Genomic DNA, 13,962 nt, shown 5'->3' on the forward strand with positions numbered 1-13,962 from the left:
AGTCAGTAGTTGATTTACCAGAAGCCACAAAGAAGTCAGAACAATCTGAATAAATTAACTGTGGGAACAATTATTGAGAAGTAGAAAATATCTAACATTTCCTGATAGTTCTGTAGAGATTTTTCATCATTCACTGGGTAGAATGGGGGAAAAGAAAAAAAAAAAAAAAAAAAAAAAAGAAAAAACGAGAACTCTTCTTGGATATTCTTTGTAAGTGTAACAGCAGGGAGCCAACATTGTCAAATCCTGGAGGAAGAGGCAACAGAACTCTAATATTAGCTTTTGATACTGAATCTAAATTAGACAGCAAGATGGAACAACATTTTTTCATTGAAAATGAATCATAAGCTTTATTTATTTATGGACAATTTTGACGTGAAACAGTCACCCCAGACATTAAAAAAAAAAAGTTTTAGTTTATATTCATGCCTAGGTTTTTCATGTTTATTTTTATAAACATGGGAAGAAAACCTAAACTATATAGAATGACAAAAAGCATTCCCAGTGCATGCTTGCCTTGGAAAAGTTTGACAATACACATGCTAATAAAATACAGGAAGTGCTTATCAGGACACACATGCTTAGGTGCATACCCATTAGAAAATTAAAATCTTCCATTACCTTATACAACTGCAGAAATCTTTCATTACTGATGGAAGATATTTTTGTATTTATCATTTCATGCTGGGGTTCGGTTATTATTAAAAGGTATAAAATGAGGTACTGACATGCTGGTACTGATGGTGTGCTGCTGCAATGTTTAGAACAGCAACTGCTATCAATCTTTTACTCCCATATATTTTCTTTCCGTTAAAAAACATCCAGTCCAAGGGTACTGCTATCAGGTTTCCTGCTAATAGCACAAACGGTAATCTGAAGTCTTTTCAAGGCAGAAGATTGCAAACACAATAAAAAACGGTCTGAGAAAAGAAAACCAAATAAACAGGAAGCCCTTCTTATAAAGTACTCAGATGCTGTGGTATTGACGAACTGTCACAGACAGCTCTGGGAGGTTCACTGTCTCAGGAACTTTTATGTTTGCATTACTCAAAGCAATTGTCACTGTCATGTTACACTGTATAAAGGCATAGCGTATTCCAGAAAATTCCAGAATTTCCTAATTCTGGCATAAATTCTTATTTAATACCAAAACATATAATATTGGATGTTTCTCTTAGCATTAGAATTTCACCAAATAATTCTTATATTAAGCCTGACCCTGACAATTGGAGTAAAAGTGTGTATAGTAGGAAAGCTTCCACTTTCTTTTTTAAAAGACTGAGTGGTGGAAAGATTTTGGTTTCTCTTGAGTCTGTTTGTATTTGATAAATCTCTCATTCACATAATTTTACAGGAGTCATAAATTGTTTCATTACAAATCTCTGTCTTATGTAGGAAGTACTCTGCTTTCTGCATAGAGAACTTAACAGTCTTCACAGTCAGATATATTTTCCCTTTTTAAATAATTACAGGGAACCTGAAAGGAGCTTCTTTCCCTCAGGGATCACAGAGTCATCAAGGTATTCAATCTTTCAAGACCTTGAAAATTACTATAGAACTTGGCTGAATCCTTCCTCATTTACAACCTTCTGTCTAAAGTGTGGAACAAGAACTGGATGTGCTGTTTCAGTATCATTTTCTCCTTCATAATACAGTAACAGCACTTTTCAATACCTGCACTGTATTTTTTCAGTTATGCATTCAAGGATCCTTGTTTTTCAAAATTTTACAACGAATCCTTTGATGAAAGAACAATGGGGCTGATATCAGAAAAACACGGAGTGGGAAGTAAGGCTGACAGCTTTAGTTCACACTGTGAGATAGGTACTCTGCTGCTTTGCAGATTTCTCAAACATTTTGGGAGACATCACTGCAAAACAAAGCCCTTCCTCCTCTTTCTACCTATGTTATTTCATTTTTGTAAGTAACGTTATTCAGCATAAAACCCATGTTGTTCAAAGAAACCCAACTGCCTAAAAAGTTGTTCTGCTTAGTTCAAGCTGATTTTCAGCTGATTAACTGCTGAAAAGGCAAATAGCACTGACTTTTGCACTGGTTTTCACAGTCCTGCTCGAAAATCCAGAGCTATTGCCTCCTTTCCTAACCACAGTGGGTGTTGTGCTGCTGGACAAGGCCAGCAAATATTCAGAACTAGCAAATATGCAGCAGAAAAAATGCTTATAAAAGCTATTCAACAGAGATAATGTAATACCTCTGACTTAACAAACATGGTCCTTACCTGCAGGAAGAGCATGCTCATTTACACAGATAAGTTTTGTAAAATAAAACTACATGGCAGGAAATCTTAAATAATTATAGAAATTTTAAACATATATATGCATTACAAAGTCAATGACACTGCAAGTAAAGCTACAACTCAAGTTACAACTCCAAGCCATAAAAGCTCTCTATTCGAAGTTTCTTGTGTTTTCACTTTTAGAAGAAACTTGTTAAGTTTGGTGTAGCATGGAGCTGGTTTTGGATGCTACTTCTCCATTGCTAAAAGTTGGAGACATCGTTGTAATCCCACTTGACATTTTATCCCGTTCATTCTTTCATAACACCCCTCTATGAAAAAGGTAGCATATTTCAATGTTGCAACATTTTTCAATTATGCCTAACAAGACTTTGTGAATGTTCAATCTACCATTCTTTGGTTTGTGGAGCACTGCAGTTTTACTGCCAATTACCTTTCTCCTGAGCTATATATGGGGATTGAATTATTTCCCAGGCCATTTCTGATGACAGAGGGAAACTAAAGCTCCTCAAGATCCCATTTGAGACAAAGGTGAACAACCACCACAGTGTGTGACAGCATCTTCTTACATACCAAATGGTTTAACATGCAGACTCTGTTCCAAATACAGAATTAAGTAATTGGTTGCACTAAAATTCATAGCTTACAACTACGTAAGAGTTCCAACTAACTTCTTTCACAAAATCTGTGTCATTCTTAACTCAACAAAGTCTTTATATAATCTCCCAAATTAGTGAAAAGTAGTTAACATAGTGCAATAACTACTGGTTCCTAAGGACTCCCTTTCTGATGACTCTAAAAAAATGAATTCACAACATTTGCTAAAGGTTTTCAATCTTGGAAATGCATTATTTTAGATCTATACAAGTATGCAGTATGGGTTTTGATCAAGATATCACACTTGAAGTAAGGTAAACATATTGTACTCTTTTCATCTATTTGATCTGTAAATAGCACCCAAAATGTAATAAGGTCATTTAACGAGATCTATTTTACGAGAAAATGTTTTGAGTGGCATTGATTTTTTACCTTCTAATTCTCTGTTGCCAGAGTTCCTAAAATATTGGCTGCACATTTCCTGCTATTGCAATCTAAGAAATTCTGATCCAAAGATTGATTTTAGTCAGCTTGCTTCCACCTTTTTTTTCTTCATAAATCTAAGCACTGTCATTTCTTCAGAGAAGCAGCTCCTCCCACCCTGAGGAAAGCTACAACCCTGGCTAAAACACTGTTGCTTTCTCAGACAGTGATGTCAAAATTTTCAGATGAGACCAATGGTTTGTCCAGGACCACCAGCTGGCAACTTCTGTCACAATATTAGGTTTTCTAAGAGCCTGTAAATCCTCTCTTGTTTCCTCATTAGTGCAATAAATACACTGAATCAGTTGGCAATGTCTTCCTACTGAACACATATTTGTTTTCATGCTATCAGCTGGTTATCTCAGCTTCCCTTTCTGGATGTTCTTTACCTCAACACCTCTCTGAATTCACTACAAAAGTCCTATTTATTTTTTGGCATCATCTTGACATTTCTACTTCCTCATATAACTATAAACCATCCTAGAAAGAAAAAATATATATCAAAAAGATTGTGTACACTGTGGTATGATCTAATTTCTGACTTTACACTGATTACTCCCATCTTTCACGTATTTGTTTAATATCCTTTGATGAATAAAGCAGCAGCATGAACTACGAGTAAATTAACTACTTCCTTACCATAATGTACTTTATTCACTACATTTTTGTAGTGAATACAACACAATTAATATTCTAAATTTTTCAGATACATTCATTCACATTTCAACTTTCAAAATAATTTGAGCAGTTGCTAAGCAAGAGTGATCTGCCAACTGGTCAGTTAAGAGCCTTTGTTATGAGACCATGATGGAGATCCTTTCAGGACATCAGATCTGTGTGTTGGTTCTCGGTCCCCCAGCTGTAATTCTGCTCTTCTACAGTGTAATCCAAAGAATCTCCTAAAACATTCATCAAAGCCACTGACTCTTTTAGGTTCACCTCTACAGTAATTACGACACAAACACGTTGTTATTAACCTGACAATGAAAGAGTTTCAACTAGGATGTAAATATCCTGCACACATGACCTGTTCCAGCCTCCAGTGTTACATCTATTCTACAATTTCTACTGACTGCTTGTCCTGTAGTGCCTCACCAATCTTGCTTCTAATACTGCCATAACTATTGCTGCCATCTTCCTTAAAACACACCCTAAAATGTTTTATAGCAGTTAAATTCCATTTCAATTAAAGTATCTGTAACAAAAACATCTCAGAAAAAAAAAATAGAGATTCTTTGTCTTTATTCCAGAATAGAAACAAAAAACACAAGATATACATTGAGCATCAAACACCATGAAAGCACAACTGATTCCAGTGGCACTTGGAGAAGTGAACGGCAGAAATAAGCAGAAGGACTCCATTGATTAAGAAAAGAACTAAAGAAACAAAACTAGATATGGATTGTATATAATTCAAATTTCTACAAATTTTCAGGAAGTTCCCCCCCAAGACTCCTTTTCTCCAGAATCCAGCTCTCTCAAGTTGTCTGTGAGATTTTTTTTAAGAAATGCAATCTAGAGTGTTTTATAGGTTTAAACAAAGCATTTTTAAAAAATCAACAAGATTTCAGTATAAAATTTAAGATTCTAGAAAAATTAGAGACAACAGAGTGACCAAAGATGACAAGATCACTCTGAAAGGTAATGGACAACTGTCCACTGATGAGGGACACCATCAGCTGAAATCTCCCTCTGGCTGAATGAGGAGGGCAAAGAAGAAAAGAGATGTGATATGAGTGGCAAAATTTGCACACAGATCAGTGCTGGATGAGAAGTGGAAGGGAGAAATAGAAATACAAATTCAGGATCTGGCAGATAAACAGACCAAATTAATTTGTCTTTTAGACCAAATCTCCTGTCTTATGTGCCTTTGAGAAAACCAATAACTCAATGGCAAGTGGAAAGCACTGGTTTGAGCTAATATTTAGAACTTGGGTAGTGACAAGAAAGGCAAAGTTGATCAACAGTAGAAAGGAAAGAAAGATCATTTTCTGGATCTACTCATGAAAACCTTACAAATAAAGATTATTTTGGCAAAAGAATCCAGTCAAATTCATCACCTTTAAGGCTATTACCTGTTTGCTGAGATGTAGGGCTTTTGTCTGATGAAGTGTCCAAGTTAACTCTGGTTGAAGCTAACACTGGAATAGAGAACTTTTTAGGAACTTCAAAGACTTGTTTCATGCTCACTTCCACACTGTAATCCACGTACTTCCGCTCCGAGGGGTGCCTGCGAGGTTTCAGAAGTGCACGTCTCTGCAAGTCAAACAATGATGTATACAGCTGAACAAACATATCAATTTTCAGGTTAAGAAATGCAAAACTGTACAGGCTTAATTCTAAAACTGAACTGGTAATTAAGAAACTTACATGGCAATTTTGAGTGATCCTTCCAACTAAAAACTGACTTGTAAGATATTTTTAGACATCACGCATCTGAAACATTTGTTTAAGAGAAGTGCATTTTGAAATTTACAGTAAAACCACATTCTACCCAGAAAAGAATTCTGCTAACCTTTATGCATATGCAGGTATGGCTAGAAAAGAAAAAAAAAAAAAGAAAAAAAAAAAAAAAAAAGACAAGTATTTTGTATCAGTGGTAGAAAGATGCTTCTTCTCCTACTACATAAAGTTTCTGAGTAATAAGAAGCATGAAAAAGAAAGGTCATTTTGCTTTTTGGCAAGAGATGACTACTAGCTAACTGATATTTTAATGTTGAAAATGTATTCTAGAAATTAGGGCATTTAGAATCAATTTTAGAGACAAGTTAGCTCCTCCCCTTGGTAAAAAGCATTGCTGATCAACAGCATGAAACATTATTAGTAAAGGACTGGAACAGTACATTAAGGCAAGCTCAATACAGGCATCTGAACCTCTTAATGAACTTAATTTGACTCCTGTAGGATAATGTTATAAAAATACTGCAATGATTTAATACACTACTTACTCAAAATTGCCATTTTCAATCCAATAACACACCATCATTGCAATGCCCAAGAGTAATTTTAAGCTGCACAAATTTTAAACCTAGTAAAGTCTTTTTTACAGACCAGGCTTTGAATTAATGACTGTTGTGAATTACCTTGAAGCAAATCTAGGGCGGAGATATATATGGAAATATTCATGTTTTGCTAAGAAAATCGGCTTATTCTCAAAGTCTTTTGCTTTAAAAGATTGCCAGGACTGCAGGTATCACAGTACATATTTCAGTAGGCCAAGGAATGCAAATCCATTGTGGGAATTCAAAAACTCAATTTAAAAGGAAAAACAATTGTTCTTAATGATCTCCATTAGGTATAAGATGGTCAAATTACTGTTTAAATTAACTAGGCTTGGGTTCAGCTTTGGGTTGGTGGTGAGTTTTTTTGGTTTGCTTTTTTTCCCGCTATTTTAATACAAATCTCACATTTCTTTGCTGGTTTTGCAAAGCAGACCCACACTGACATTGCTTTGTTTTGACCATTAATCTATCCTTCCACAGTGTCCATATAGTGTTAAATAAAAAGTACATATGGACTTTGGGGACCTGTTAAGATTTAGCTGTTAATACAGGTTTTTTGGCACAATAAATATAGAAACAGATAATGATTCAAAATTCTTGTTCTATGAAAAGCAACTGGCTAGATGTATTTGACTAAAAAAATTCACATCAAACGAAATTGTTAGGATAGTTCTAGTATTACTGTATTTGCACAACTTGTGCAAACATAATTTACAGAAGAAACAGGGAAAATTGTGATGTGAGTTGAAAATCTGAGCTCACTACTCATTTCTATCATACTAGACTGGAGTCTGATATTACTCTCTCTCAAATGCACACAAAATGAATTTAAAAATCAATAGGTACAAATGATTCAATTGCTATATTAATTGCAAGTTCCAGTTTTGTCTGATAGGAATGAAATGCCAGAATACTTTGCAGTGGGAAAAAAAACATCCTTCTAACTTGTAATGAGAAGTTCCTAACCAAAAGCATCACATACATTCACCATTTTTTACACACATTTCACAGTTTAAATTTGACTTGATCTTCTGCATAATCAAATATAAATTTATAACCACAAATTATTTTCATAACTAGATTATTTTCCAACAATGAAATAAAAATCCAACATGATTACACAGTTTTGTAAATCTTAATCGACAAAATAATTGTAAGATGACCTTTCCTGGAGCACTGAACACATTTGAATTACAATTATCTTGAAGAAATTACTTATTATTTAAAAAATCACTGAAAGACTTTATTTTAAGATCCTTGTTCATGTTATGTCATTTTTAAATATATGTTAGGGGAAAAAACCCTGTTGGTCAGTATTACATAATATATGAACACTTCAAATGTTTCCTGGCATCTTGTAAGCAAGTAAAGAATGAAAATATTTTTAATGAGAGACCTAGTGGAACAAGAAAATTCTGCAACCATTCACAAGACAAAACTTCGCTGCCTCATAGGCTAACATTTCCAAGAGAAATTCAGATGAAAAATTCAGATGAATTTCCAAGAGAAATTCATCAACACAATTCAGATGAATATTGCAGCTGCTCCAATTCTGAACGTTTTTGTGGGCAGTGAGAATTAAACAGAATTTAATATTTTTTAACTCTCATGGTCAATGCAGATCTAAGGCCTCTCTGTCACAAAAAGACAGATTCCAAGCACTTTGAATTTATCAACCTGATGGTTCATGATACTCCAAGTGTGGAAGTTTCATTAACAGCTAAGAATTGTATTTGCATTCACTTCCCAGGATTAATTACTTTCTTAGAATAATTTTTTGAAAAATGAATGGAGGGTATATAAAGCATCAGAATTTAACATGATATTTTGCAAGGACTTTTTGTTTTTCCAAGGTATTTTCTTAGATCTACCATCTGCACTTTCTATGTGTGAAGGGTGGCAGATTCTGTTACAGGGTTCTGAGGCACCTCTCTCCTTCCTTGCACATTACTGTTCTTCAAATCCTAATTTAGCACCATTTCTTCCTTCCAGAAATTAACTTCTAAAACTGTTTCTCATGAATAAAGAAATTTATTATCTCAGTCTCTCAGAACCCGTGTTCAATCGTGTTTGCCACCTCCCTTAATCCCATATCAAAAGATAAGTGATGTAATATAAAAGACATTGGTCTCACTTGTAAATTCAGCAAATTGGAACTGACCACAGGTCCTTTTCTGGAAAGTTCATTCCCACTCAAACATATCTAATGCAATTTTTTATTTCCAGTACTTTCTCTGCTCAAGGTCACCATGATTCTTCCTCAAAAATACCCACACCAGCTTTTTTTTAAAAAAAGAAAATTCTTTACACAGAGTTTAAAAATTTCCATAAACATATGGAAGAACACAAAAATCCTTCTTGATTCCTGGGTGCCTATGAAGAGCACAAACTCTGAAGATCCAAGCAGGACAAATGTAGGATGAGACTTTGCCACGTCAGCCAAACAGCAGAAGCCAAAGCCCTGAGTGCACAAGGTCTCCCTTCATTTTCCCCTGATCAAAACTAAAATTCATCAACACTACTATGGTGTACTAAGATAAAAACACTTCATGGTGCTCAGTGGCATGGACAGCAGCATAGAAAGGAAATGCACCATGTCCTAACATCTGAAATACGGCAAATGTGGTGCCCACATTCAGATGAGACACGTTTAAAAGGAAGCAAAACAGGACCTAAGTAAATTTTTTTTTACAACTTAATAGCGAGGGCACACCTGGACACAGTGGAAAGTTAAAGCTTTAGCTCTGGGATTCTTGTACAACAGGACCTTTCCTATCATAATGATACAAGGAAATTATTGGCATCTATATGACTACGAAGAAAAAGTCCTGTATCTAGCAACTGGGTCTAAAACTAGGCATGTCATTTCAAATCTCACTTCACTGATTGCAGCATCTATTCCCTTACAGTCCCAAGTAAATGAATTCTCATATTGTTATTACTTTTTTCTTCACTTTCCTCTGTTTACTACAACCAGCAACTTCAGTATAAACATGTTCTTCTTCCACAGTCTCTTATCTTTTTTCCAATACCCTCTTCCTGGCCCTTGTTATCTATGTTCACCTAAATGTCCCCCTTTCTGCCTTCTCCTATTCATCATTACTATTTATTCACAAAACAACCTCTGTTAATTATTCACTATAATGTCAGACCCAACCTTAAAAGTGTCTGAGAGTTCCATCCTGTATTATCTTTACTACTACCCAAAAATGTTTTAGGAGGAATTAAAGTAAAGAAACAATCAGGAGGTAAGAAAGTTACATGATTTTATGGAAAAAATATTATAAATCATTATTTGTTACTAATTCTAATCACTTAAACAATCAAAAATAGATCTTTGTTCCTTACAGCAACAAAAGATACAATAAAAAAATAGTAAAAAAGTATCTAGGACTTCTAGATGTGTATTGATGGGTTGAGTAAAAAATAACACTTCTCTAGTTACTGATTATGCATATCCAGTTTAACTCCAAAAAAACAGGCCACCTTTATTACTGTTTTCTATGTGACTTAAGTAAACATGACTAAAATTTACAATTTAAAGAAACTGGAAATCATGCAATTATTTTGTTATTTATTCCTCAATTGGACAGGCAAAAAATGGACCAAGTAGTACTAACATAAGGGTATTTTCCCATCTGTCCATCTCCTGTCTAACACGATTTTACCTGCAGGAAGCAAGTAGAAAGGTGGAATAGAAATCCAAAAGAGAACAACAGATTTCCAAAGATTGTGGATTTATCTCTAACCTACAATATGTGCCCCAAAGGATTTAATGAGCCTAAATAATTCATTGAACCATGGGCACTGTAGATGGGCTTTTTTTCTTTTTTTGCCTTTTTTTTTTTGGTAGGGAAAGGGGATAATTGGGACCACCTAAAACCATACTTCAGCTCCATTTTTCACTGCAGAACACCAACTCCCCCCTCAAAAAAGGTTTCTCCAGTTAATACCACCAGAATTTCTATCTTGTCACCCTTAAACAGATAGTTGGCAAGGATTTATTACAGAAAGTTTTTGGGAATATGTTTCATAATTTAGTCTGCATAGTGGATATCGAGATATTTTTAATGTGCAAACTCTTTTCTATCCCAGTAGCAGAACTTGTCTCCTGTATTTGCCATAAGCAAGGATGGGACTTTGTGTACATGGAACAAAATACTACTTTCAGCACATTAGTTTCATTCTTCACATGATAATTCATTCAGTGCTAGTATCCACCATTATGTGTTTTATAAGGTAATTTAGCTAATTATCATCCACTCTTGCACGATACATTTGGTTTTAAAACTCACATTGCATTTTAGCATGCCTAGTGGTGCAAGGAGCATTCCTGTTATGTTCTGTCTTGATCCCATCCACAACTTCAGAGCAGTTGGACTTTTCATCAAGTATTTGCTAGGTGACTGTCATGTTAAGGGACTTGAATTATGAAAACTCAATAAAATGTTACCACAGCAGTGGATTAGCCATAATCCTAAAGGAGACTACTTGAAGTCTAGATGACACGATTACAATCGTTGTCCCACTCCAAACACAGAGCAGATTAAAGATAAAATATAATTTTCCCTCATTTTATTTGTTTTATATTACTTTTCAAACAAAAGGCATAAATTTAGCAACATCAAATCACGAGGGAAAATTCTGGGAACCATACTTGGGGAACTGTCTAACTGGAAAGCTGCAATAACATTGCTGCCTAGCAATTGGTCTGAGGCCAACTACCACCAGGGCACAAGGGAAATTAAAACCCAGAGTGTGGCTACCATCCTCAGAAGGCTACACTTGAATTCTTCATGCGGAAAAGCCTTGTTTATTTGGCAATATTACTATTATAAATTTATTCACAAGTAATAACTGATTGTTTAATGGACTACCTTGGGAGGACTTTTTGTTTCTAGATGTTGAAATCTTGAGAAAATATGTATAGGTTGGAATGATACATAAGAGGGGAGCTATATCTTATTAGAAAAACTTCTGGTTTTTCAAAACTATTTTGCATTGATTGCAAGACAAGGAAAAGTCTGGGCTGCTCCTTCATTTATTCTCAAGGTCTATTGGTTTGTGGAAAAAAAATTCATTTCTTACAAAAATATGTAAAATGAAGGCTACTAATAGAGATACCTATTACACTGAAAGCTTTTTTAATAAACATGTATTTTTCAGAAGTAAAGTAAAATGTTAGTACTTTTCTTAACTGCAGTCAAGTTTTCTTAAAGGAAGGACATCATAATAGCATGGGGTGACAAAATAACTTTAGAATGAACATTTAAAATATTGCAGTGTCTGAGGGGGAATTGGGATTAATAACTGTCAGATTACAGATGTGTGAAAAAAAAGTAACCTCACACTATTTCCTGAAACATAAACAAAATTCAGTCCTACAAATCAAGGACAACTAAATTTAATTGCAGTGCCAGATAATTGTGTTTCTCACCTCTACTCTGGAGAGCCCCAACAATGCAGTTGCCACTCGAACACTGCTGCTCTGCAGAGTCCCAGTCATCAGTCTCCTTTCATACTCAAAAGCTGACATCTGCTGCTGTGCAGCCAGAGCCAGGGCCCTCTCTCTTGATTCATTGATCAATGGAATCTTCAGATTTTCCTTCAGAGTCTGACCAAGTCTACATTTCAAATATAAAACTGGCTGCACACCGCTTGCATCTGTTATAAAAAACCCAAATAAATGAAAGAATGAAACAAAACCACACATCTATCAGCTGGTGGAACTTCAGAGAGTATTTAAAATTTCTAGTCTCCAAAGCAAACAAGAATACAAAATTCCTTCAATGTTGAGTTCCATGTTATTAATCTAGTGCATGCCATTGATTACCTATAATATTTTATTTTTCAACATAATAGGGAATTAAAAATTAGCAGATTGAAATGCAACCCAAAATTTAGCTAACAGGGCTAAGAAATAGCTAATAAATTAGCTAATAAAATCCCAAACTTTAGTGTTACTACTATTATGACAGTATTAAAAGTTTACCCAAGTCTTTTTGCTACCTACACAACACAGTCAGGCTTTTACCACTCTAGATGATGTTACATCCCATCTAAAAGAAACCACCAGAAATTATTTCAAGTAGCAGCTTCACTATTTCTGAAATAGGAATGACAGGAGCTTATCCATGGCTGTATGAAGACAAAAGCACTGGAATATCTGTCAAATCACATCACTGCACACAAAACATGTTTTAAGGCTAGGAAAATTCTAGATAAAGATGACTTGTCCTGGTTCATATGGATAGCAACCCCTGTTCAGAAGAAGAAAATAAGAAAATTTATGAAAAAGTATCTATGAAGACTATGTTGAAAACAATACAAGACAAAGATCACAAACAACCAGCTGCTGCTCTGAAGAGAATGGACTGGAAAACTTTATAAGAAATATTGCATATATTCATTATAACATATTTTTTTACACATCTCTATAAACAACTTCTTTTTTACCACATGAATTAAATTAATTTTAAGAAAAATCCATATAAATAAAAGAATATTTACAAAAAAAAAAATTGCTCTGTTTTACTCTTCTCCCTTCTATTCACTGTACCTTCTGAGGCATTGGTAGCACGCAAAACATTGGGACTATCCAAGGAAGGCAATTCTGAGGGCAAAGGTAATTCACCTGTTCCCTCGATCAGGTATACAAAGTCTCCAACCTGAAACACAAGAACACACATCCACACACTTCAGAAAGCAACTCATGCAGAACAGAAAGCAAAGTATTACAACTAATAGCAAAGATATCCTAGTAACATCTAAGATCTGACCTGTGCAAGAATTTACATATTCAGGAGAACTTGTTTTTTTAAACTATGCCTAAATATAAGAAAATCATTATTTCAAGCCATGTTGTGATAAATAGTATCTTTAATTGATAATATTAAATCTGAAAAGTCAAGAAATTTCAAAAAGTGGAATCCTTTCAAACTCCTCATATAATTTAACTGAATAAGGGCACCCTGACCCATAAATACAGCAAAAAATTTGAATTCTAACTGTCTACTACAGTTACATATAATTAAGCATGTTCATGAGAAATCTTCACTGCTCTTCGCCATTGGGAATTTTTTAAAAAACTGTTTAAAATAGTTTTGAGTCAGAAACATTTTTCTAGACAGCAAAAAAAAAAGTGGAAGTCAAGGCAGGTTAGCATCGTGTACAAATTCTCCTTAAAAAAAAAAAAAAAAAAAAAAAAAAGAAGTTAACAAATCTTAATTATTTTATTTAAAAAATGCAAAATCTACAGAAGGTTGAAAGTAAATATAAACATGACCTACAACAAAGAAAGTCTGTCAGTTTTTATAGAGGAAAGGATAACTTAACTAGCAGAGAAATAACACTTTGAATTATAGATGGAATGAAAAAATAAGGTTCACATGAACAAAAAAGTATTCTTGAAGAAAACTCACTGAAAGTACTCCAAATTAAAGTCCTCAATCAGAACTAGAAAGATATCTAAGTTAGGTACCATACACCTTTCTGAACTAGGCAGGAGATTTAACATATATACTGCATATATTGCTTTGATAACTTCTTTCTGTTTACCACAAGTATTTTTCAAACAATTTTAGCTTCTACTCATTGCAAGATAAAGAATAAAATGCCTCTGCA

At 34.4% G+C, this 13,962-nt stretch overlaps 1 protein-coding gene across 1 annotated transcript in view; it reads right to left on the reverse strand.

Annotated features, from left to right (window-relative positions):
* The window catches only part of CFAP47 (cilia and flagella associated protein 47), a 263,998-nt gene that overhangs the window by 149,349 nt on the left and 100,687 nt on the right, over positions 1-13,962 (reverse strand). The window contains exons 43-45 of the mRNA XM_066176999.1: positions 12,899-13,007; positions 11,777-12,003; positions 5,413-5,593 (exon numbers count right to left, since the gene is read on the reverse strand). Coding sequence (XP_066033096.1) covers positions 5,413-5,593; positions 11,777-12,003; positions 12,899-13,007 — 517 coding nt within the window. The remainder of the gene's footprint in view (positions 1-5,412; positions 5,594-11,776; positions 12,004-12,898; positions 13,008-13,962) is intronic.

This window comes from Chamaea fasciata, unplaced genomic scaffold, assembly GCF_029207755.1.
Source record: "Chamaea fasciata isolate MVZ Bird 193981 ecotype frontalis unplaced genomic scaffold, bChaFas1.0.hap1 SCAF_2, whole genome shotgun sequence".
NCBI lineage: Eukaryota > Metazoa > Chordata > Aves > Passeriformes > Sylviidae > Chamaea > Chamaea fasciata.